Below are 24,705 nucleotides of genomic sequence, written 5' to 3'. Positions count from 1 at the left end.
TGTTGTACATTCATAAAAAAATTATCAAACTAAATATTAAAGTCAAAATTCAATCAAGATATCTCTAGATATCTTCTAAACATAGATAATATATAATATATTAATATTGTTGCTTCGTGTTTATTAATTTAGAATAATTTTATTATAAAGTATTATTGAGTTAAATTAAACTAAAAAAGTTATCGAGATAAAGAAAAGACGGCAAAACTATATTTTTTTCTAATTCCGTATTCTGCATGCAAACGTTAATAATAGGACTTGTGACTATTTCTTACATTAATAAATAGCATTTTATCTAAACAATTGATTTATTATTATTTTAAATTATAATTTTGTTTTATTATTTGTTATTATTATAGTTGTTTTAGTTTTAATTGTGTTAATTTTTACTCTAGAGTTAAATTTTAAATAATTTTTTAGTTAAATATTCACATTATAAATTTTTTATCTTTAATTGTTTTGTTTTCAAAAGGTCTCTTGCTTATAATCTTTTAATGTCTTATTTATGTATAAATTTTTTATTTTTTATACTGTTATTGTTTATTAATATACGTAAATTATATTAAATTAATAAAATGTCAAATCGACTAATCTTAACAACATTGATCATAAAAAATTATTTACGATACAACCATGCTAAGAGACAAAAAAAATTAAGGGATATCATATAAAATGAAGCCATATTTATGCCATACAACTACCAAAATATGTTGTATGGCAACTTGAATTGAAAAACTGATTATGCAGCACCGTTACTATAAATCTAAATTTTACAACTCATCAGGAAGTTTCAAATAATTTGTTATTTAAATTTTATTCTTCGGATGTCAAAAATTAAACTATTATCAATTATTTTAATTAAAATATAATTTTACTTAAACCCTTTCATCAATAATATGGATTGCTGATTACTTAGTTATTGAGTTAGATATAAGGATGGCAGTCGGGCGGATATTTTCAGGTACTCGACCCGACCGAATTTTATTGGGACATATTTGAATAGTTATAAACGGGTTTATAATTTAAATTTACTACTCATGTCGGGTTTGACTGTGTAGATACCCGCTAATCGAACCCGTTTATATAACCGGATTAGGATATAGAATACCCGTATTCGCTATCCGTTTATTTAAGAGGTATCCTATAACGTTGGACCTGTTAAGATTTTTTTTATCCTTTTGTTTTTCATCTGTATTGAAACTTAGACCTAAAAAAAATAAAATCATTCTACCATTAGACCATTTAATTTTTTCATAGAAAAGACACACACATATATATATATATATATATATATATATATATATATATATATATATATATATATATATATATATATATATATATATATATATATATAAACGTATACATATACATATACAGTACATATATATATACACATACATATACATATATATATAATATATATATATAATACATTATACTAAATTAAGTTAAAAAATTATTATAATGCTCAATCTAATATATTAGCGTTATTAATTTATGATTATATAGTGCTAGTATCACATTAATTATTTTTATTAAATAATCTTAACTAATTTTATGTCTGTTAACTAACTAATATTGATATAAAAGAATCTTGTATCATATTATTATATAGTATAATTTAAATTTAAATTTTAAATTTTAAATTTAATTAATAAATCTCACTTTTACTATTAAGATCATATATTTAATAAGTATATGTATTGTGTTGTTACATCTAAAAATATAAAACAATTTTTTAAAATTTTGATATATTTTATTTTATTTTTATAATATTAGAATTCAATATTTATATAAAATAAAAATATTATATATGAATTTAATATTTTTATTAATAAATTAAATAAAATATTACATGTAAATTAAAAATAAAAACTATATACTCTTAACTAAAATTATACAGTTTTTTAAATAAATTACGTAATTTCAAGATAATTTATATAATTTCAAATAACATTAAGTTATTTTAAATTAAATTATATAATTTTGATATATCAAACTAAAAAAAATCTAAATACAATTATATAATTTTAAATAGTTTTTGATGCAAAAAAAATCTAAATAAAACTACGCAGTTCAGATGTAGGATACCTATCCAGAAGTTTTCGCAACTCAAATTTTTTTCAAGTTTGAATTTGTTCATTTGGAATCTGGAAAATAAATAGGCACTCAAAACGAGTACATGTTCGAGCATCATTGACCAACTCCTTATCAATTTCGATTTATTTCAATATGAACAACAATTCAACATCAACAGATTGGATTGACTAGAATAAGAATATTCGAAGTACCATTTGTACAACATGTTACTAAAGAAAATCTAAGACAAAATAAACCCTAATTCTATTATCCTTCTCCTCATCTCAAACTCACGTCAATTCAACCCTCTCAAAGCCTCCACCACCCACCCTTTTCTTCACGCCGCCGTTCAAGCTTTTGCTGCAGTCGTTCACTCTTTTGTTGCCGCCGTTCACTCTTTTGTTGCCGCCGTTCACTCTATTGTTGCTGCCGTTCACACTCTTACTGCTGCAGTCCACGCCACCGCTGCTGCGATTCATTCCGCTGCTGCCGTTCAAGCCGCCGTTGCTGCCGTGCCCAGCCTCCCATACTTGCATTTCGTCCACTGCTGCTTGCCCCTATAACCAAGATAGCAGGGTAGTCGAGTAATCAGCATGACAATACCCAACAAAACCGTAAGATAGAAAACAAATTGGTGCTCTATCACTATGTTCTGTTGATAGTAATTCTTAATTAAGCTAATCATCGATTATGAATGACTCTTTTGTTTTGTTAATAATCTGATTAAGTTTGAAATTTCAATTTAAACCTCGTTTTTAATGTTATTTTGTTTACAAGTTTGATATTTTTAATTGTGCCTTTAATCAAATAATGTTTTGTTTTTATAGGATAGAACAAGGAAACAATGCAGTGTGCTAGCATTTACAGATGATGCAGTACTTCCTGTAAGTACAATTGTAAATGCAGTTAGGGAGCTTGGTAATGAAGGAGCTGAGCAATGTGATCCTCAAGTTGTCACTCAGGCATCATCTCTAAGTACTTTTCTTTAATCTTTTCTTGGTTTTCGTTTTAGTTCTTGAGTCCCTTTCTTGTGCTTAAAGAGTTAAAGATGCATATCTTTAAGCATGTGCATATGAATGATTGTAGTTTATGTAAAAGGATTTTATATTCTCTACTTTCGTGTGTTCTTTTCTTTTTAGTTGTCAATTTGTGTTAAGGACTTTTCAATAAGACGGATTTATTGCATTGAATAATCCTGGTATGGTTTCCTTTGCTTTTGTCACATGCCTAAAGTTTGTCACCCTCGCCTCTATTACTCCTTAAGAATTCTTTGCATTGTAAACTTCATTGATATTTTTGGTGCTTTAGGGATTTATAATTGCACGACTCCAGAACTATAGTTCCAAGTCCAGAATTTTTCTAGCTGATTCTTGAATGTATTTTCCTTTTGATTTTAGTATTTCTAATTTTAGTTTATAGCATAGTAGGTCGTATAGGAGTTAGACTATGATGTTTATTCTTGACTTCTCTCAGGTAAGCTGCCAGTTGACTCTTCATCTATGGACATCGTCATTTCCATCTGTAGGTCACTCCAATTTCAAGGTGACTTCCTATTTGAGGAAATCTCAAGAGTGTTAAAACCTGGTGGGACTGTTCTGATTTACAAGACTCTTCAGTCTGTTGCAGAGGGAACGAGTGAGGTTAATATCATGATGTCTCTGACTTGACGAAGTTAGGTCAGTTGTCTGACTGTGGTGTCTTTGCAGGCAGTGCTTGCTCTTGAGCGCAAGTTGCTATTGGCAGGGTTCTTAGAAGCACAAGGTCTCCAATTGAACTCTCTCGAACTCTCTGGACTTGATCATTCTTTTGGGGTGAGTTCGTTTAGTGTATTGCTATTTACATAATATCAGTTTGTATTTCCTATCCTCTTTAAGCATCTGGTAAATATTGTTATCTTCATTTTCAAGTATCTGCTATGGTTCGAGTTCTCCTCTTTGGAGGGATTCCTATCTTGTGGTATAGTTGTTATAAGCTATAGATTTTAGTAATAGATATTGGGTGCATGGCTTCGAGCAGCAAGGTCAATGATTTATTGCAAGATTAAATGAAGAATCTCCTGTATTTCTAGGCTTCTATCAATGCAGTAAAATACTGCATTTCATTTCATTAACTTATATGCTTTAGGATACTAGTTCTGAAAAAAGTGCTGGTGTAACCCAGAAAGTGGATAGTGCCAGTATTTTGTTTCCTTTTTCTTTTAATGTTTTACCTGTCCTTGCTTAATGTCAAATGAAGCCATGTTTCTATGATGTAATCTGCATGACCTCTTGGGGTGCTTACAGCTATTCTGGCCATAAGCTTGCAGGAATAATTAAGAAAAAAAGAATAAATATCTAATCTTCTACACCTAATTATAAGGCTGTAAATTTTTTCTTTATATTGATTAAGGTCCTTTTTTATTTTTCAGGCCTTTTAATTTGTAACTTTCTTTTCTTAATTTGTAGATGAAAGCTAAAAAGCCTTCTTGGAAGATTGGGTCATCCTTCGCCCTTAAGAAGTCCACAAAAGGTTCAGTCAAGGTTAATCTTGACGATGATTTGATTGATGAAGATAGTCTGTTGACCGAAGAGGATATGAAGAAACCTCCGATAGCACCTGGTTAGATACAAAGTTCCGAATTTGCTGAATTCCTCAAATTTCTTTGAGTTATTAGCATGCGTTAACCTTTTTCTTTTTCTGTTAAGGCGGTGATTGTGAAGTTGGAAGCACAAGGAAAGCATGCAAGAACTGCACATGTGGTAGAGCTGAGGCAGAGGAGAAAGTGAAGTTGGGACCAACAATGGAGCAGCTGAACAATCCTCAATCAGCATGTGGCAGTGTATGTTTAACTTAAAAATATATATATATATATATATATATATATATATATATATCATAAACATACATCATATCAGCGTGCCCAGTTAAACATGGTTTATTTCACCTTTGGGTTCCGTGCAACTGCATCGGGAGTCTGCTATCAAATTTATTTCACCTTTGAGCTGGTTCTCAACAGTTTTGCTGGTTGATAAGAGTAATTTGCCTGATCTATTTTACTTGTTTTGCTAAATGCAGTGTGGACTAGGGGATGCATTTCGCTGCAGTACATGCCCTTACAAGGGTCTTCCACCCTTCAAACTTGGTGAGAAGGTACGTAATGAAATGAGACTTTGCTCTCTCTGGTTTTTTCTCTTTTTATGTAAATTTGCAGTAGTATATGGAGCTAATTATGTTCTCGATGCAGGTATCACTGTCTGGAAACTTCCTTGCGGCTGATATATGAGGATGATGGGGTCAATTCTACGTGTTTGGTGTTGCAGTTTTTTTAGACATATCATAGTCTCTCAACTAAATGATGTTTTAGATATGATTTGCTTCATGATTTGCTGTAGAAGTGCTAAACATAATCTGATCTTCAAATCAAACTTTAAAATTCATTAAATAAATAAAAAAAAATTGAATTAGGCGGCTCTTTGCCTTTATCGACTCATTTCTCCTCTCTTTCTCATTCTTCAGCTCCCCTTTTGCCTTGCTATTAGTGCTTTTGGGCTTATTATTGCTTGCTGAGTAAATTCTTGTTTTATTCTATATGACTATCTACCATATAATTTTGGTTCTGTATTTTCTCAAAGTTATAATTTCTTTTCCTCCATCGACGTTATTCTTAACAAATGTTCTTAAGAATTGAACTAGTACAATCAGTACATAAGAAGCAGCATCAATAATTGCCTATTAAGCTCATCAAGTAGGGGGAAAAAATGAAAACAAATCAGCCAAATCAGCCATCAGGAAAGGAACTATTAACAGCATTCGGCATTCGGAAGATAGATCAATGGCAATAGGGAATATAGTAAGCTCACTTCGTCTTCTGGCTGTTATTTCAGATCCTGTGATGATGATAAAAGAAAAGATTAATTCTGGGCCTTGTAGTAAAGGGCAAAAAAAGAAAAAAAAAAAAAAAAAAAAAAAAAAAAACTAGAACCATCATATCAAAATTCTAAAAGCCACCAAAGAATAGCAGGGAGCCACAAATTTGAGGGTGGTAGGTTTGCAGTTGCACGGTAATTAAAGGACCAAAGGTTTAGAAGACCTCTATCCTATCCATTAGACAATGGACGCTTTTCTATTCCATTCCAATTTTTTTCTTTGTTCTTTCATATTTTTTTTTCATAAAAAAATGAATATGCTGAATATCAAAAACTTATTACGCGAAATCCTATTGTCTTAGAACGAGTTGAAGAAGCGGAAAAGAAATGGCGGCAACTCGAACAGCAACAACAATGATCCTCAAAGAGATTGTTTATTGCAGGCTACGATTATCTTTCTCTTCCTTATCATCGTCATCACTTCCCTCTCTCCGTCTAACTCCTACTAATTTACATGCTAACGCCGTTAAATTCACCCGCCGCGAATTAAGCTTCAGCCGTATTCGGTGCGCTGCCTCTGACGACAAGAAGGTATCGGCTCGTCTATCGCAGGTTCAGCAGCTCCTGCAAGAAGCTGAAGAGCAAGCCATCTCAGCTGGAAATGAGCCACCACCTAAAATCACACTCGGTACTTCATAGTATTTACTTTTGTAAGTGTTTGATCTTTTTTAGAACTATTGATATTGACTGTGGTGATTTCAGACCATGTTACAGTGAGTTTTGCTAGAAGTGGTGGACCCGGAGGTCAAAATGTAAATAAAGGTCTGTTTACTTGTTCATCTTTGATTGCCTTTGCATCGCTCCATATCTCGATTGCTCAGTATGTACCATGTTTCGTAAATGAGACAGTGAACACCAAGGTGGATATGCGCTTCAATGTTAAAGATGCATATTGGCTGAGTGACAGGATTAGAGACAGGATTATGCAAATGGTTCGTCAGTTTCTCCCACTTATCAAATATTCAAACAGATATACATTACAAGTAGAATATGCTCTGAATGTTTTATTGCTATGAAACTGGAGAAAAGAAAAATCTAACAGTGGAGGAAAAAGATGTCATAGAGCGATTAACAAAAGATTGCTTGTCCTTGTGGTTTTTCTCTTGTAGTATTTGTGCAGATTGTAAAGTTGTATTTTTATATAAACAGGAAAAGAACCGGATCAACAAGGATGGTGAGATCGTGATCTCTTCAACAAAGACTAGAACGCAGAAGTTACTTTCTGCCCCTTTCCTTATTTTAATACCCACTACTGCTTATTTGATGTTTAAAGCAGGTTGTTTAATCCTTTAGCTTTTTTTCTTCAGGGGTAACATTGAAGATGCTTTAGCAAAACTCCAGGTAACTAAGACTTTGATTATTTACGACTTTTTAATGCTAAAGTCTACTTGCTTCCTATTGTCTGGTATAAGTGGTGAAAAGGATGCTTAAGTATTAGCCATGCTGTGTCTGAAATGTAAATGTGAAAGAGTGTGCCGATTAGCTAATGATTTAGCTGTCATTCTTTCCCATGCCGGATGCTGTTAATAGTTCCTTTCCTGATGGTTGATTTGTTTTCATTTTTCCCCCTACTTGATGAGCTTAATAGGCAATTATTGATGCTGCTTCTTATGTCCCACCTCCTCCTTCAGAAGAGCAGAAGAAGAAAATAGCCAAATTGTAAGAGCTACTCACCGTTCTTAATTGCATCTGTTTTGTTACTCTACTCTTCCCCCTTCTGAATTTGGTTTCTGTTTGTTAATGCAAAACTCTGCAATTTAAGTTGATTGCATTTGTTTTTGTGTGTTCTCAAAAGGGCTGCTATAGGAGAGCAGAAACGGCTTAAAAGTAAGAAGGTTCTTTCAGACAAGAAGGCTTTTCGAAGAAGTAGGATCAGTTGGGACTGAACTTCTACAATATCAGTGTTGAAACAATTTGTATGTTGGCCGCCTGTCATTTAGGGGTTCTAATGTTTCTTTGTGGAGAAAACATTATTATTGCTTGGCAACTACATTATTATTGTTCCTCTTTAAATGTGCGCTTGCATGGATGATAATCATTTGCTATTCCGTGACAAGAATCCAGCTGACTAGTGAGGGGATCGAACTACATGGTGAAGAATGAAGAACCCCCCCTCTTGAGTGGAAACTTCAAAAAACAAAAGCTTTATCTATTCTCCTTGTTAAAAACACTCAAATATTACAGAATTAGTATACACTCTAATGTTATAGGATCAATTTATTTGGCCATTTCATCTCCTTCCGAACTGACATGTTTTGACAGGTAGATTTCCATTTGCTAGTCTCACAAAACTTATAATGTCAGTCTTTTATGGCTTTCACGATTTTACATTTAACAGTTCAACTTGTCTTATGACAATTGAAATGGAAAGCTTACTTGTCAATAAGAGATTGTAGACAATTCAATTGTTATTGCCCTCTCTTTTGAATGTTCAATTCGAGGTTAAAATTCTTGTGACCTAAGCTAAAGATCTTTTAAGATCTTCTAGTACTGGGTGTGCCTTGTTTCATTTCTTTAACTAGTTCCTAGCATGGTAAGCCTTAGGGAGAGATGTGAGTGAGAAAGAGCACATAAGCCAAGTTAGATTATCTTTACACGTGACAATGAATTGGACGGAAATATCTCCTGAAGCTTGTAGTTCATATTCATGAACAAATATCTGGCCTACCCAAAACAGAAAACCAAAGGTTGAAAGCTATCATGAAGATATATACAGGTTAAAATTTTCTCCCCAAAAACCGGCTAAAGAAAAAAAAGAAAGTTCAAATCATTTCTTTATGTAAATTACTTTCGGATGACATGTTCCTCCCCTGATTGTTTATCTATGTGCTTGATCCATCTTTTCTCAGTTTTGTTTGGTCCAGAATTTCCTCCACTAACAGCAACATGTGCAATGTCAAGTCCTTTTCCTACCGGAAGAAACACGGACCTAACAAGCCGGCAGGACCCTTCTTCAAGAACGCCTCTCCATCTAAAACTTGAAGTTTTTGAGTTGGCATTCTTGCACATCAGAACTGCACCTCGGCTGCTGAGCTTTGCTAGCCTCAATACCCTAGCAAAATCCTTTTGCCGTGAATCGACCACCAGAAAGTCTATCCCATCCAACCTTTCCGTAACCTCTTCTGGTTCCCCAACTATGATTTCAGGTAACATCCCTGCCTCTCCCATGACTTTTGCGTAGTCTGTTCTTGATCGTTCATCAGGTACTATGCAAACATGTCTTCCACCAGCATGGCGGCTAGCAATAGCTAGGCCGATGCTTGTAGCAATAACTCCCCCGTGCGACCATGTTTCTACAATAAGGTTCGCTTTCCATCCTGCTGCCATAGCTGATAAAAGCTCAGCTACGCTGGATTCTTGAAAAATCTCACACTGCAAGCATAAACCAAGAGGCAATTCCATTACAAAAACAAAAATTAAATCAAAGAGTATCATTCTTGATCAAAGATAACATCAGAAGTCTTGCTTACTGATTTAACTGTTTCAATATATGCCTTCAGTGCTGGTTCAGGGGACCAGACGAGTTTCATTTCTTCTTCGTATCTGTTGTTCTTCAAGTTGTTTGTTTGGCTTTGTTGCAGATATTGACAAATGAGGAGTAGATATGAGGGTTTTTATTTGTGACGGAAAAGTAGGGCTTGGAAATTGTTTTTATTGGACCGTTGACATTAGACCGCGCAAATCCAACGTGTTGGTGGATTGAGATTAAAATGGGATGAGTATTAGAATATTAAGTATTTTGTGCACCAACCTGATTGTAGAATCTTTCTACATGTGAGTTGCTTAGAGCTAGGTTTCTACCACGAACTTACAATTATGGTGCCAACCCAGATGTCACATTGCAATTGTTTTAATTTTATTTTCTTAACACCTCGTATGTTAACTCGTGCTGTGATACTCACCAGATAAAGATCCACCTTTTATCTACACCACTACACGTAATACGAAATCAAGAAATTTCGTTGGCCAAGCTGCTTCTTAGTGGTTATTGCACTTACCCTTGTTGTTTTTCTTTGAAAAACCTTAAATAGTTTCCTTGCACACAAACTAATAGCTTGACGTCCTTGTGGGACGACTTTGCCATGAAATATGATGTTTGAATCCAACTATATGAGGTGAGTGAATGGATAGTTTGATGTGGTTATTGTTAATATTATTTATTGTAGGAGTGAAACTAAACAGAATAACTATTTGGAAATAATTTACGTTTCAACCTAATCAGTCACTCAATTTATTTGAGTTTCTTTTTATTGTTTCCTCCATTTCATATCAAGTGCAATCTTCAATTTCTTTAATTGAGGTTCTAGTAATATAATAAATAAAGTATGTTGAGTAGATGAAATTTGATAAAATAACACTTTTTTTTTTCTAATTTTGAAATGAACTAGAAAACATTTTATTAACAACAAGAGGTGATCCATATAATTGTTGCCGACAGTCTACGAATAAAATATTATGATAAAGTTTTACACTCCTCAATCATCGCCAAGTGAGTTGCTTAGAATTGAAGAGGGTAATACTTAGCTTTTGTTACAGAAGGAAAAGCCATTCCCGATTACGGAGTTGCAATGGATCAATTGTACGAAGTTGGACGCATAAAGAAAAATCTAAAATTTGAATTGGTATTTTTGTTCGTAAATGCTCTGAAAATCCAAAGGTTAATATTTTTTTATTATTTTTTTGTGATAGAAGATTAATTTTTTTTATTATTATCTACTAAAATTGAGAAAGTGTTCTACAATGAATCATGATTGAAACTCGCATAGGGAACCCATGAATTTCATTTGTGTTTCCTCACGCCTCTGGTGTCATTAAATCGTAATATTAATATTATTTCTTTTTAGGCAGATTTATAGTTCGGGCTTTTTAATGGGTATAGAAACAGTAAATAACAAATGAAAGAACCTAGAAGGTCAAACATTGTTTTGAGGTTATCGCGTCCATATGATCACAATAACGGTACGAGAGGTCAACAACACACATGTGATATGATCACTCTGTGCCCCAAACTGTTTCTGTTTAGCGGCCAAAGATGTTGACCTCAAATACTCCACTGGTCGGCTGCTTTGCCACCCAAATTTTTGTGCTGACTTGGATGCCTCCTCCGATTACTGTATTTCTGAGTAACCCTAGTATTATCAGCTTTAGTGTGCAACCCACAAACAGTTCTAACACCACCAATTAAAAATGAGTTTGACATATCTCATCCAGTTTCAGTGTATTTTTTTATTTGCCCAATAAGCGTATTTTGAGTTGGGTACGGAAAGAAATCTCCAATAATTGGAGGTAAGAAATTCATATAAAAAAATGTAAGTAAATGCGTTTTTGAAATGATAGTCGGTTCGTGATTTTTTTTTTTTGCCACATTTAATTAAAGAGTTGAAAAGAAATAGTACACAAAAGCTAACTTGATTTTCTTCTCCGGTGATCTTAGATGAGGGAATTTAAGAGAGCCACCATCTCCAACTATCGTTTATATATGATCCAAACTAGATTTGATCAAATGTCAATTCTATTTTATCTTATTTTTTCTACGTTCTTAATAACTCATTTTTGTTTCAATAGTTTTTAGTGATATATTTTGATTCTCTTTTCTATTATGTAAAAAGAGTGAGCTACCTGTTCAGATACAAGATATTATTATTATTGTCTGGACGATTATACATTCAACCGGTAATCATAATGATTTAATTACAAAAGTGGAACAATACCAATTTAATTATATTAAAATAATGCATAATTGACATATAAATGATGAAATATATATTAAAATATTCATATATATATCTTATTTTTTTAATTAATTATACGGTATATTACCAAGTCAAGGCTAGGCTATAATCTCTGTCTTAGTTGTATATTTTTTCCTTTGTGAAGGCTTGCTGGACAAGAAATTAGCATGCCACAATGACCCGAGTTAGGTAAACGCACCTGCACAATTTTCAACAGAATTAATGCCTAGCATGATGGATATGTCACTATAAACTCAACCTCCAGATAGGTAAAATTACTAAAATATTCAATTCGTTGCTATATGATATTCATATAGCAATTGATTCACTATCTTTGGATTAAACAGGATTGACTATATTAATATATCTGATTTCATTATTTAAGCATTTTCCAGTTACATATCAACTTTGTTATCTGAAATACAATAATAAGAAAATAGTTTATGAAAGATGAACAACCGATTAAACTTATATGGGTTTTAAGCAGTGTTTTGTGTTTGAAGTTACGCAAGAATAATCTGAACCTTTGCAGCTGCCTGATAAGTCAGTCATGCAGTAACTTTCAAACTTAACATCCATACACAAAATAATGGAAATTCTTCGTGGGTAATATTCTATTTTTTATGTATTAGACTTGGTGCTTCATAGATGTCTAATTAGCATATAAAACGGAATTGGTTTGACTGTTTATGATAAGATAATATCTACACCGCATCAGAAGAAAAGAAAAAGCTGTGGGTCCATAAATTGATGCTTCCATGGGTTGGACCTTCAAAAATGTTATTTTTGTTGGATAAATATATTTAAAACTTTTTTCAAAGATTTATTTATACGATTTTCTTTGGATTGTACTGTCATTTTTTTAAATATTTTATCAACTATTATTTCAGTATTATCTTTTTATAAAATTAGGACAACACTATTTTTTATTTTTCACCTTTATTCATATTTTCACTATTATGAAAAATTAAATAGTTATTATAAACATAAAATAATTATTTTTATTAGCTTTTTAAATAATTTTTAGTTCTATTTTATTTATATTTTTATGTATTTTTAATAATAATTTAATATATTATATTAATATATTTTAATTTTATTTTTAATATTTTTATTAAAATTTTAAAAAATTAAAAAATAAAATCTATATTATTTAGCTGATTTCATAAAATATAAGTTAAATAAATATTTTATCAGTACTTTTAAATGTATTTTTAATATTTTTTTGATAAAAATTTAAAATAAAATAAAATAAAATTTATCTTATTTACAATAATATAAATTAAACTAATACTAGCTGTTATATGAAAATTATTATTATTTTGATTATCAAATCAAATTAATAGAAATAATTTAATAAAATTATCAATATATTTAATATTAATTTATAAATTTTTAAAAATAATAATAAAAATTATTTTTAAATATTTTTAATTTTTTAAAATTTTAAAATTTCATACATAATCCATAATCCATCATCCTCTTAGAAAAACTTGGGAAAGGAACAAGTAACTGACATTTTCATTTCCTCTTTTGCATATCTCGCAATCCACGCATCGCTGCAGGTCCTCTCTCTCTCTCTCTCTCTAGTTTTCTGAATTCTGTTTGTTTGATGATAAGCTTTTTTATCAGTTTAGGGCTGAAGTTTTTGTCTCCTTCCAAGCGGAGCTTTTGATCTACAGTTCCTGTAACTATTAATTCCTTATAATTGCAGATCATTTTTCAATCGGAGAATCAGTGGCTCCCGTTTTCTCCATAATCCGGATCTTACAAGATCCAACATCGTCTTTAATTGACCTAGTTTCTTCTGTTTTATTTTTTCAGGTGATAAAAAAACTAGTTTAACACAAAAAAAAAAAAAAAAAAAAAGCAGCGCGATGGTTTCTTTTGAAATGAATGACCGCAAGAGTAAGTCAAACTTTGTATTTTCTTAATTATTTATTTGTTTTGAGTAAATTATATTTGCTTTTCTCTAACTGTTATACTAAGATAATTTCTAATTTCTCTTGTTTATCACTGTAAAAATCTACTTGGTTATTTCTGAAATATGAGTTTTGTCCAGTATTAGTTATTTATAGCTCTAACTCACTGATACATCACTATTCAAACTAGTCTACAGCAAAATCAATCAAACACTGAATAAACTTAATTACAATACTACTAAACTTTTTAGCTTGAATGAAAATTCTATTTTCTCATCCTCTTCTTTATAATAATAAAAGATTACAATTAATTTATTAAATATTATATTAAACATTTTCAAGTTCAAATATGGCAGAAGAACATCAGTAATTTTCTTTTTAAAGATTGGGTTGGGCTTCCTAACTTCGATTTTATGAGAGCCGACGTGTTCGAACCTAAGAATCTCGAAATCTACGTGTCACCCATTCAACTCAACGACCTCCTTCTTCAACCTCTTAAAACCCTGTAACTCAATAAAAAATCTAGACCACACCAAAACGGCATAAAAATGCACCGTTTCAAGTCTGTCCTCCACTACAGCTACCACCATCATGCACTCGACAAAACTACTAGCACCTCCCTCCTAAATTCCCGGTCCGTGATCCGGTTCAGCGGTCCAGACACAGTCAAATTCCTTCAAGGTCTATTAACAAATGATATACGGAGATTCGATGAAACACCAAGTGAAGCAACATCTTTTCTGCCTACACCCAATTTAGCTACTGTATCTGTGCCGCCTATGTACGCGGCGCTTTTGACTCCTCAAGGGAGGTTTTTGTATGATTTGTTTCTGTATAGACCAACACGTGCCGGCGAGAAGCTTAATAAATCAGGCTCGGGACCCGGGTCGGACTCTAATGGATCGGTTGAGCTGTTGGCTGATGTGGATACTTCTGTTCTTGATGAGCTATTGCACACTTTTCAAAGGTGGGTTATTGGTTTCTCTGAACAGTTTAAAAAGAGTGGGTAATTTATTTGTTTTTTTTTTATCATTATTATTATTATTTTTATAATTATAATAATAATAATTAGTTTTTTTTTTTATCAATCTTTGTGTCCGATGGGCTCTTGTGTTTTTTGCTCAAGTTCTTTGCCTTTTTTTTTTTGTTTTAAATATTTGAGCGAGTTAATAGTGTATCAATATTAAATAGGAAAATGGCTTCGATGAGTTGATATGGTATTCTTGGTTTTGGCAGGTTAACATTGAGTAGATTAATTTTTATGAAAGGTGTTCAATATGCGTAGTCATATTGCATTTGCAGACTGCTTCTATTTGTAAATAGTAGGTCATTCAATGTTGAGTCAAAAGTATGTCTGTAGGACATGTTCTTATGTTAAGCGGGAAAGTATGCCAACAAATTATGCTCCCTTACTCTTGTGAAATTCAAAGTTGTCATCTAACTATCTGATATTTGGAGTTCCATAATGTTCCTATCAAGTAGAACTTGTTTCTGATAGACCTGATGCTGGGCAATGCTAGAATGGTGCCAACTGCCAAAGAGTATGAGCTGTTCTAATTAGGAATAGTATTTTTTAAGTGGAGGTATTTCTGACGCAGATATCGTTTAAGGTCAAAGGTTGAAATTGAGAATGTGGCAGGAGAGTTCTCTTGCTGGCAGCGCTTTGGCGGGAACCTTACTGAAACGTCCAAAGTTGCAGATGAACCAGAGGCAGCTAGTGTTGGCTGGGGTTCTGGTGTTGATCGTGCTGCTAGGTCATCTACTCAAGGGGATGGTCATGGATGGCAATGGTTTAAAGATCCTAGATTGGATTGTCTTGGCTTCCGGGGAATCTTTCCATCTAATCAGACACGTGAGATTTCTTAAGCCTCCCTTTGTGAGACCTTTAGGTGCTCAGTTGACATTTGGCTTATGAGGCTAACTACTAATCTGCTGACCGTTTCTGTTGCTCAGCGGTGATTTACAGTTTTCATAGTTCTTATTTAGCATTATTTGGCTTGTTTTAGCACCTTTGGTTGAGGCTGACAAAGAAACAAATGAAAAAAATTACCAGTTGTGGAGAATAGAGAACGGAGTTGCTGAAGGTTCAACTGAGATTCCAAAAGGTGCGTACTTCTTCTTTCATGAATTTCATCTGCTCTCAGCTTTGAATCACATTACTTTGTTCGTGTTTTCTGATTTCCTGATTTCTGCTTTTGGATATACATAGCCTTGGGTGCCTTTTGGATATACCATCGACTTAGTTGCCTATGTTTAACTCAATGTGCGAATCTGGCCTTTAAACCTGGGTTTATTATGTTGTTAGGTGAAGCAATTCCACTTGAATACAATCTTGCTGGTTTAAATGCAATAAGCTTTGACAAGGGTTGCTATGTGGGGCAAGAGCTTGTTGCTCGGACACACCATAGGGGGGTCATTCGCAAACGTCTGCTTCCTTTAATGTTTTTAGATGATAATGGAACAGGTAGTTTGTTGTTCCCTTTGGCTTTTATGATATCCATTACCTGCACATTGTCTAAGCAATCTTTTTAAGTTACTTATTTCAGAGGTGGAGGAAAAAGTTGCTCCTGGCTCAGAAGTGATAGACACTACATCCAGCAAGAAGGTTGGTTTTGTGACGGCTGCACTTGGTTGTCGGGGGCTAGGTGTTCTGCGATTGGAGGAAGCATGGAAAGGGTCGGGGTCCTTGATCATAGAGGGCCAGGATGATCTGAAGGTCGAGACTATTAGACCAAAATGGTGGCCAGCTGAATGGTTTCCAGAGCATCAACAGCATAGCGCAGTTGCTTAGGAAATGTTACTTTAGACGGCAAGGGTTTCCTGCTGCTTAACTTGATCAACCCTGCACATTCTTGGCCTCTTCACCGGCGGTGCAGGTAGGTCAAAAACTTGTATGTTGCACCCTTATTCTATAGGGAGAAAATAAAGAGGATGTGGAAACACACTTTGTACTAGTCCACAAACATCCATCAATGCAAGAGTCATTTTGGGAGTTTGAGTTTGGAAGGCATTCTGCAGTTCATATCTTATTTCTCTTTTCATTTTGTTATTTCATGGTTCAAATAAGTTAAAAATAGAATTCATTATATTTGATTACTTATTTCATTTTCTTCTTTCCAAACGCGGAGAGATCTTAGTTTTGTAAATGAAGCAGAATCTCACATAAAAATGGTTTGTCATTCAGCTTCTACTCTGAGGTTACTTTTGGCATGTCATTTCTTATTAATTGGTAATCTAGGAACCAGGGACTGCAATATGTTGATAAGGATACTGGATAACGTGTAGTCATACAAAATTGGGAGGGAATTCATCAAGGATCACTGATGTTATAGACCTGTAAAGAACAAGCAGTTGCACAATGAATGCTGTTATCTATGCAGACTGGTTAATGCCAATGTAACTACCAGGCAAGTCTCTCCAGTAGGTTTGAGTTGCATTTTGCTTTCTCCAAGCTGTCATGTGAATATTGTTGCTGTTGTAACTAATTTGTGTTCTGCTCTACGGTGTGAAATGCTTTTGGTTGGAGAAGAATTGCCGTAAATGCATGATTAGTTTTATGCTTCTGATTAGTGGATTGTGAGATCAATCGGGTAGCTGTTGTAATTAAGTAAGCTGCTGTTCCTGCTGAATGTCTTAGGCTAGTTAAGCACTGGATTTTTTCATCAGTTCTTCCGCACTGACGCATGTTAAAAGTCATAGCTTCAGTCTGACTGACGTGACAGAGACTTGCATCACTCTAATAGTTATCACTAATTACACGAGTGGTAATTTACCGTTCTCTCTTTTATCAGTGGTCGGCGAAGCCATTCCAACTTCACTAGTTTAAACTTGCTGGAGGGTGCCTCTTCTCAGTTATGCTGTTCGCAGTTATTGCTTCTCTTGCTTCTTGGCTGGTATTCAAGGTTGGACATGTGTGTAGGGAGCTCAAATCTCTATCTGCATTCCTGAATAGTGCATGTTGTGCGTGTAGTTTGCGTCTCACTGGCAGGTTAGGGCAGGATTTGGTAGCTACTGTTACATGTACATTCGAATTTAGTTCGTATTTGCTGCAGTCTTTTGTAATTTCTGATATTTTGGTTTTGTAAGGTCTACTTTTTCTTTTTTCTTTGTAATTCTTAGAATGGGAATTAAATTGAAGATTAGTCAAAGTTGAAAATACAATTAAAAAAAGAAAAGAAGAGAAAAGATGCTTTATCTTTTTACATGGTTGGAGGTGTCATTCTTCAGGTCGCCTTTCATTATTTGCCCAAACTACTAAGGTGCAAAGAAATGCACATAATTCACAAACTCTTGGAGATCCGGGGTTATTCTTATCATTGCAGTGAAGCAATTTGAATGATGGACTGCAACCGCGTGCATAGTTATAATTAATCGTTCGGAGAGCTAGCTTTACTACGGCCATGTAATTATCTATTAGCTTTTTTGTCTGCCAAGTCTTTGGATATGAGACGCTCGCCGTAAACTATTTTTACATAAGAAATGAATTGTGAAAATTATAATAAGATTTCTTTTCCAGGGATCATACGAAAGGGTTCTGTCATTTTTCTCATAAAGCTCAAGGGAAAACTTATTTAAGATAAAATCATAGGATTTTCTCCTACTCGAGCACCCTATCTTCTTATATTTGCTGTAAGTTTCAAGTCCTTAGAAGGCGCACGTTTGACGATTAGTATGAATGATTTGTGCTAGTATTCTCTGCAGTTTAGTGAGGTATGCTCACCTTGTTTGCATCATCAACTTCTCCTTGTTCCAGAACGAGTGGTGGCGATCAGGAACTAGGATTACTTCTTGTTCATCTCTTGAATCACTGCCTCCATTGTTGGCCTCTGCTCTGGAAGCTTTTGTGTACAATCAAGTGCAATTTTTGATAGCATAGCTGCTTTTGATTCAGAAAAGTTCCCTTTGAGATTGGTGTCAATGAAATCCTGGTATCTGCTAGATGCAGCTGCCAAACGCATTGAGTTGGAAAGCACATGTTGACCATAGAGGATTTGGAGAATGATCACTCCAAATGTATATATGTCGCTCTTTTCAGTAAAATGTCTTGTGGTTAAATACTCTGGAGCTAGATATCCAATAGCAGCACTTGTTTTTAGGCCTGAGAAGACTATGTCATCTGCTAGAAGCTTATGAAGGCCAGAGTCTGCCATCAATGGCTTGAATTCCTGGTCAAGTAGAACTTTCTCAACAGATACTCGTCGGTGAATTATAGCAGGTTTATTTGCCTCTCTTCTGTGCAAATATTCGATACCTGTTCAATGCAAGACATTGATATCGGTGCTTGGAGACTCCACGTATTTAGTCCTGTTAATAACAAGATTAAAACTGACCTTTTGCAATGCCATTGATGATGGAAACCCTTGTGGACCACTCGAGAATATGACTGCTTCCATCTTCTAGATCAAGATATCTTGACAGGTTTCCCATAAGAGCAAAATCATAGATAAGAAAGCATTCACCCCTACCTTTGGAACAGCAAAAGCCTCTGAGCCTAACAAGGTTATCATGTCTGAGGGATGTCAGTAAGTTCAAACCCTTCACAAACTCATCTTCTTCGGACTTGCAACTTGTTGTATTAATGCTCCGAACTGCTACCAGAGAACCACCTCTAAGTATTCCTTTGTAAACAGATGAGAAGCTGCTCTTTCCTAATAGATTTTTAATAATTAAATTGTTCAGAAAATTAAAAAATATATTAAATTCTAAGAATATTAATTTTTTATAATAAAAAGATTATTTTGTCTATTGAAAAAGGTAATATATTATTATCAAAATTAAATTTATATTAATATTTGATAAGTAAATAATTTGTTAATTAATAATTAACTTCAACCTCATTACTTAATAGCTATTATCCAATAATTAACAAATTTTAGATGAATTTCGCTACGATTATTCATTTTAGGGAGGATATTAGAAGAAATTGCTAGATTCTCTTAATATTTAGTTTTTAATGCTTGTGAGATATGGGAAATTAGGATTTCAGAAGTTATTAATTTTTAATCCATTAGTGTTATACATGAATTTTTAAAATTAGACTTATTATTAGTATTCATTTAATCAAAAACTAAAAATTAGAAAAAGAACTGTTTTATAAGCTAAAATATCATATTATAAATCTTTTATCTTTAATTGTTGTTTTCAAAAGGTCTCTTGCTTATAATCTTTTAATGCCTTATTTATGTATATATTTTTTATTTTTTGTACTGTTATTGTCTATTAATTTACAGTAAATTATATTAAATTAATAAAATATCAAAATTGACTAGTCTTAACAACAGGATCATAAAAACTTATTTATGATACAACCATGCTAAGAGACAAAAAAAAAGATATTATATAAAATGAAGCCATATTTATGCCATTCAACTACCAAGATATGTTGTATGGCAACTTGAATTGAAAAACTATTTATGCAGCACCGTTACGATAAATCTAAATTTTACAATTCATCATGAAGTTTCAAATAATTTATTATTTAAATTTTACTCTTCGGGTGTCAAAAATTAAATTGTAGACATACTGCTCTTTTCCTTTTTCTTCAAAACCCTATGGCTGCACCATGTATATCTCTTTCTCCAAATCACCATGAAGGAAGGTAGTCTTTACATCCATCTGCTCGATCTTCAGGTCGAGACTTGCTGCTAACCCTAGCACTGTACGAATGGATGTCATTTTCACCATCGGTGAAAAAATCTCATCAAAGTCAATCCCTTACCTTTGGCTGAATCCCTTGACAACTAGTCTAGCTTTGAATCGTGGTTGGAGACTGTGTTCCTCATTCTTTATCCTGAACACCCACTTATTTTTCAAAGTTCTCTTGCCTTTAGGCAACCTTACCAGCTTGAAAGTATCATTCTCATGTAAAGATCTCATTTCATCTTGCATGGCTTCAATCCATTTCTACTTGTGTTCATCATCCATAGCTTCTTCAAAGCTCTCGGGTTCTCCCCTGTCAGTTAATAACACATACTGATCTTCAGGATATCTAGTAGATTATTGTCGAACTCTACCAGATCTCTGTAGAATTGGAGAACCCACATCTGCTGGTGGATGATGATGAACATTATAATCATCAACATTACCTGGTTCAAACTCAATGGGAGCATCTTGACCATCTTGGTCGCTTTCTTCATCTCCAACTTGTCTAGGAACCGTTGTTGGAGGAATCAATTCCAAGTTTGTTGAATCTCCATCAGATTGCTCAGAAACATTCTGAGCCCTTTTAATATCCTTAATGGTTTGATTTTCAACAAACACGGTATCACAGCTTCTGATAAGTCTTTTATGGACTGGATCGTAAAATCTATAGCTAAACTGATCTTGACCACAGCCCACAAACACACACTCTCGTGTCTTAGCATCAAGTTTGGACCTCTCATCTTTGGGAATATGCACAAAGGCTTTGCACCCAAACACTCGCAGATGACCATGGAAAACATCCTTTTCCGTCCATACTCTTTATGGAGTATCAAACTGTAGATGGATACATGTTGAAAGGTTGGGCACATAAACTGCTGTCAGTAGAGCTTCACCCCAGAACATCTTAGGCAACTTTGCATGTGAGAGTAAACATATAACTTTCTCCATTAAAGTTCTGTTCATCCTCTCAGCCAAGCCATTCAACTACGGCGTCTTAGGAGGTGTTGTTTGATGCCGAATACCACTATTTTTGTAATAAGCATCAAATGGTCCAATGTACTCTCCACCATTGTCTGTACGGATACACTTCAGCTTCTTGCCGGTCTATCTTTCTACCAAAGATAGAAATTGCTTGAAAACTTCTAAAACTTGATCCTTTGTCTTTAAAGTATACACCCATTTCTTCCTTGAATGATCATCAATGAAAGTCACAAAGTATTGAGCACCACCAAGTGACTTCGGCATTGGTCCACACAAATCTGAGTGAATTAGATCTAACACATTCTTCATTCTAGAAGGAGGGAAACTTTTAAAAGAAACTCTATTTTGCTTCCCTGCCAGACAATCAGTTAATTTCTCCAAATGAACATGATCCAATCCATGTAACACATTTCTTTTGGCCAATATCGACATTCCTTTCTCACTCATGTGACCGAGTCGTTTATGCCACAACTCAACTATACTATCATTCTCCACTGTATTGACATCATCACGAGAGAACTTTGCCTGCGTCATATATAGTTTTGAATATCGTTTTCCCCTGGCCACCACCAATGAACCTTTGGTAAGCTTCCATTGGCCATTGAAGAAGGTGTTGCAAAAACCTTCATCATCCAGCTTGCTTGCTGAAATCAAATTCAGGCGCATATCTGGAACATGCCTGACATCCTTCAAGACTAGTTGCGTACCATTTTTTGTCTCTAGAAGGACGTCACTTTTGCCTATGACTTTTGCAAAATCCTCATTTCTTATTCTTACATCACCAAAATCGCCTAATGTGTAAGATGAGAAGAATTCCTTCCAAGATGTAGCATGAATGGTAGCACCAGTGTCAATCACCCAACTCGTCTCATGGATTGCAAGGTTGAAAATATCATCATCATGGACTATGTTGAATTCCCGGCAACATTTGCTTGTTCATCATCACTGCTGTCGTCTTTGTTCCTTTCTTAGTCATTCTTTAACTTTCGTAGAATCTTTTGATATGGCCTTTTTTCTTGCAGTAATGGCACTCAGTATTAGCATATTTGTTTGACTTTCCTCTGCTTTTGTTTCTAGGTTTTGGACCCCTAGCTTCACTCTTCCCTTTAGATTCTGCAACGAAGACATCTGACTGTGATGAGGAGGAACCTTGTGATCTTCGTCTACTCTCTTCATTCAGGATGCCACTTTTAACAGCTGCCAGATTTACTACTCCGTCTGGTGCAGAATTTGTTAGAGAAATCTTCAAAGTCTCCCAAGACTCTAGTAGAAAGGCGAGCACGAGGAGAGCGAGCACCTCATTGTCAAACTTTATGCTCATACTTGACAACTGATCCACGATCCCTTGAATTTCATTCAAGTGATCTACTATAGAAGTACCATCCCGATATTTTATCTGCGTTAATTTTGCCAGATAAATTGTTTGTTGTTGCCAGTTTTCGACGAGTACAGCTCCTCAAGCTTCTTCCATAATATTCGTGCGTGAGTCTCATTATAGATGTGGTTGTACACATTATCTTTGATAAACCGTCGAATGAAACCACACACCTGCTCATGCTCAAACGCCCATTCTTCATCCGATTTTTCTTCAGGTTTATTTGTTGCAAACGTCGGTAAATGCAACTTCATCACAAATAGGAGATCCTTCATCATATTTCTCCATACGCGGTAACTCGTGCCATTTAAACTAACCATCTTGCCCGTCTTCGCCTCCATATTTTTGAAAAATGCCCAGCACTTCAAGAAAGAGTAAATAAATATATCTAGCTTATTTTCTGATGTGGAGGATCCACTATCTAGTGGTAACCATAGAGCATACGATAATTAGATATATATAGATACTTAAGGATGGCTCTGATACCAGTTGTTGGGCGACGCAGCGAAATTACTTTGTCGAAAATAAAATTAAGGACGGGCAGAAACTAGATAATAAATGACATCGATAATTTAACGTGGTTCACCCTTAATGCTGGATTACGTCCATGAGACAAAATTCGAATAAATCTTCCACTATCAAAATAGCAGGCATACAAAGAGAGTACCTTTACAGAGAAATCTCACCAAAATAAAGACACTCAAGTGTTTCTTACACACTCGAAATAATCTCACTATTTTTATTTCTCACCTCTCTCACTTCTCGCACCCTTTATAGAAAACGTTTATCTAGCTTGCCTAGCCTAAAGCTATTTTTTTTTTGTGCTGCTCCTTCCTTCATTCACCTCCTTGCCATTTATAAGCAAGGAGGTGAGTAACCTCCAAGCAAATTAGCTTGGAGGGCCACTCCAAGCTAATTTGCTTGGAGATTACTCTAAGTTATAATTTTTTTTAAGTAACATGGGGTCCACCATGTGGAGGGACTGCCAACAGCTTAAACTTCTACAAGGAAAGCATCTCATAGGATTTCTAGGGGACTTCACAACAAGGTATACGTGTTCAGTTGTTTTCTCATGATAGTTATTATAACTGTCCATTTATATAAAGGTTCGTGATTCCTCTCTCTTTTCCCGTTATCTTATAGATGGATACTCTAATCTTTTAGTTTTTATATTTGCTATAATTTTTGATGATATAGATACAGAGAGGACCGATTCTTATTTATAGACTAATGGTGACTTTCTATCAAAATACCAATGGTTATAATCCTTCATGTCATTAATATTTTCATAATTATTCTAGCCAATTAAAGAGATCTTCTGATTAATCCAGAGATCATTTTGATTCCATTAGTAATGAGGATTCAAAATATCACACATTGATCAATCAAAGAAAGATTCAACAACTAAAAGAAAGATCAATTCATAATCTTTCATTAACTAATAGAATATAATCACTAATATCTTATTATAATTATATGAGTTATTAAGTTCTTATAATTACTCCTTTGAATTGAGAACAATTTTTTTTAATGAAGAAGAAGACAAGGAAAGAAGGACCCATAATATTCTTCTTATATCCAGACCTCCATTCAGTATTTGCTATAATTTTTGACGATATGAATAAAGAAAGGACCAACTATTACTTATAGACTAATGGTGACTCTCTATCAAAGTACCAATGGTTACAATCCTTCATTTTATAACCTTTACCAATATTCATAACTATTCAATTTACAACATTTCATTAACATTTTATAATAAAAAGATTATTTTGTCTACTGAAAAAGGTAATATATTATTATCAAAATTAAATTTATATTGATATTTAATAAGTAAATAATTTGTTAATTAATAATTAACTTCAACCTCATTACTTAATAGCTATTATCCAATAATTAACAGATTTTAGAAGAAATTGTTAGATTCTTATCTAGTATTCTCTTAATATTTAGTTTTTAATGCTTGTGAGATATGGTAAATTAGGATTTCAAAAGTTATTAATTTTTAATCCATTGGTGTTATACATGGATTTTTAAAATCGGACTTATTATTAGTATTCATTTAA

General features: G+C 33.8%; 5 protein-coding genes and 1 long non-coding RNA gene across 22 annotated transcripts; 3 read left to right on the top strand and 3 right to left on the bottom strand.

Annotated features, from left to right (window-relative positions):
• Window positions 1–2,323: 2,323 nt before the first annotated feature.
• LOC125370090 (anamorsin homolog) lies at window positions 2,324–5,551 on the top strand. The gene is made up of 8 exons (XM_048373953.1): window positions 2,324–2,696; window positions 2,910–3,057; window positions 3,556–3,722; window positions 3,789–3,893; window positions 4,527–4,680; window positions 4,767–4,900; window positions 5,137–5,211; window positions 5,306–5,551. The coding sequence occupies exons 1-8, from the start codon at window positions 2,676–2,678 to the stop codon at window positions 5,342–5,344; spliced, it is 843 nt and encodes a 280-aa protein (XP_048229910.1). The 5' UTR covers window positions 2,324–2,675; the 3' UTR covers window positions 5,345–5,551.
• A 131-nt stretch (window positions 5,552–5,682) lies between these two features.
• LOC125370092 lies at window positions 5,683–6,156 on the bottom strand. The gene is made up of 2 exons (XR_007215842.1): window positions 6,044–6,156; window positions 5,683–5,948 (listed from the first exon to the last, which is right to left on the bottom strand). It is a non-coding gene; the product is annotated as an uncharacterized LOC125370092 (long non-coding RNA).
• LOC8272151 (peptidyl-tRNA hydrolase ICT1, mitochondrial) lies at window positions 5,978–10,115 on the top strand. 11 transcript variants are annotated; one of them, XM_048373961.1, is made up of 9 exons: window positions 5,983–6,122; window positions 6,290–6,370; window positions 6,485–6,615; window positions 6,690–6,749; window positions 6,837–6,919; window positions 7,137–7,201; window positions 7,295–7,328; window positions 7,576–7,646; window positions 7,783–8,215. In XM_048373961.1, the coding sequence occupies exons 2-9, from the start codon at window positions 6,315–6,317 to the stop codon at window positions 7,871–7,873; spliced, it is 591 nt and encodes a 196-aa protein (XP_048229918.1). In that variant the 5' UTR covers window positions 5,983–6,122; window positions 6,290–6,314; the 3' UTR covers window positions 7,874–8,215. The 11 variants fall into 11 exon arrangements, 10 of the variants coding, with proteins under 10 accessions (XP_048229912.1, XP_048229918.1, XP_048229911.1 ...); XM_048373960.1 differs by having other exon boundaries at window positions 5,990–6,140; XR_007215837.1 differs by lacking the exon at window positions 5,983–6,122 and adding an exon at window positions 9,569–10,115 and having other exon boundaries at window positions 6,168–6,615; window positions 7,794–7,903.
• On the bottom strand, window positions 8,545–9,590 carry LOC8272150. Its single transcript, XM_002509566.4, has 2 exons — window positions 9,458–9,590; window positions 8,545–9,359 (listed from the first exon to the last, which is right to left on the bottom strand). Exons 1-2 carry the CDS (start codon window positions 9,515–9,517, stop codon window positions 8,772–8,774), a joined length of 648 nt encoding a protein of 215 aa, XP_002509612.1. The 5' UTR covers window positions 9,518–9,590; the 3' UTR covers window positions 8,545–8,771.
• A 3,067-nt stretch (window positions 10,116–13,182) lies between the features above and the next one.
• LOC8272149 (putative transferase At4g12130, mitochondrial) lies at window positions 13,183–17,843 on the top strand. 7 transcript variants are annotated; one of them, XR_001535709.3, is made up of 8 exons: window positions 13,183–13,284; window positions 13,434–13,627; window positions 13,998–14,608; window positions 15,240–15,493; window positions 15,648–15,746; window positions 15,947–16,105; window positions 16,188–16,517; window positions 16,880–17,087. XR_001535709.3 is itself a non-coding variant. In XM_015723511.2 (5 exons), exons 1-5 carry the CDS (start codon window positions 14,190–14,192, stop codon window positions 16,430–16,432), a joined length of 1,176 nt encoding a protein of 391 aa, XP_015578997.1. In that variant the 5' UTR covers window positions 13,653–14,189; the 3' UTR covers window positions 16,433–16,651. The 7 variants fall into 7 exon arrangements, 1 of the variants encoding a protein (XP_015578997.1); XR_007215832.1 differs by lacking the exons at window positions 13,183–13,284; window positions 13,434–13,627 and adding an exon at window positions 17,433–17,843 and having other exon boundaries at window positions 13,653–14,608; window positions 16,880–17,248; XR_007215835.1 differs by lacking the exons at window positions 13,183–13,284; window positions 13,434–13,627; window positions 16,880–17,087 and adding an exon at window positions 17,433–17,843 and having other exon boundaries at window positions 13,653–14,608.
• Window positions 17,844–18,166: 323 nt separating this feature from the next.
• Window positions 18,167–21,231, bottom strand: LOC125370033 (cold-responsive protein kinase 1-like). Its single transcript, XM_048373609.1, has 4 exons — window positions 21,132–21,231; window positions 20,655–21,044; window positions 18,972–19,289; window positions 18,167–18,892 (listed from the first exon to the last, which is right to left on the bottom strand). The coding sequence occupies exons 1-4, from the start codon at window positions 21,229–21,231 to the stop codon at window positions 18,423–18,425; spliced, it is 1,278 nt and encodes a 425-aa protein (XP_048229566.1). The 3' UTR covers window positions 18,167–18,422.
• Between the last annotated feature and the right edge of the window lie 3,474 nt (window positions 21,232–24,705).

Source organism: Ricinus communis, chromosome 5 (assembly GCF_019578655.1).
Source record: "Ricinus communis isolate WT05 ecotype wild-type chromosome 5, ASM1957865v1, whole genome shotgun sequence".
NCBI lineage: Eukaryota > Viridiplantae > Streptophyta > Magnoliopsida > Malpighiales > Euphorbiaceae > Ricinus > Ricinus communis.
Note: the sequence above shows the minus strand (reverse complement) of the source record. Positions and strands in the feature narration are given on the sequence as shown.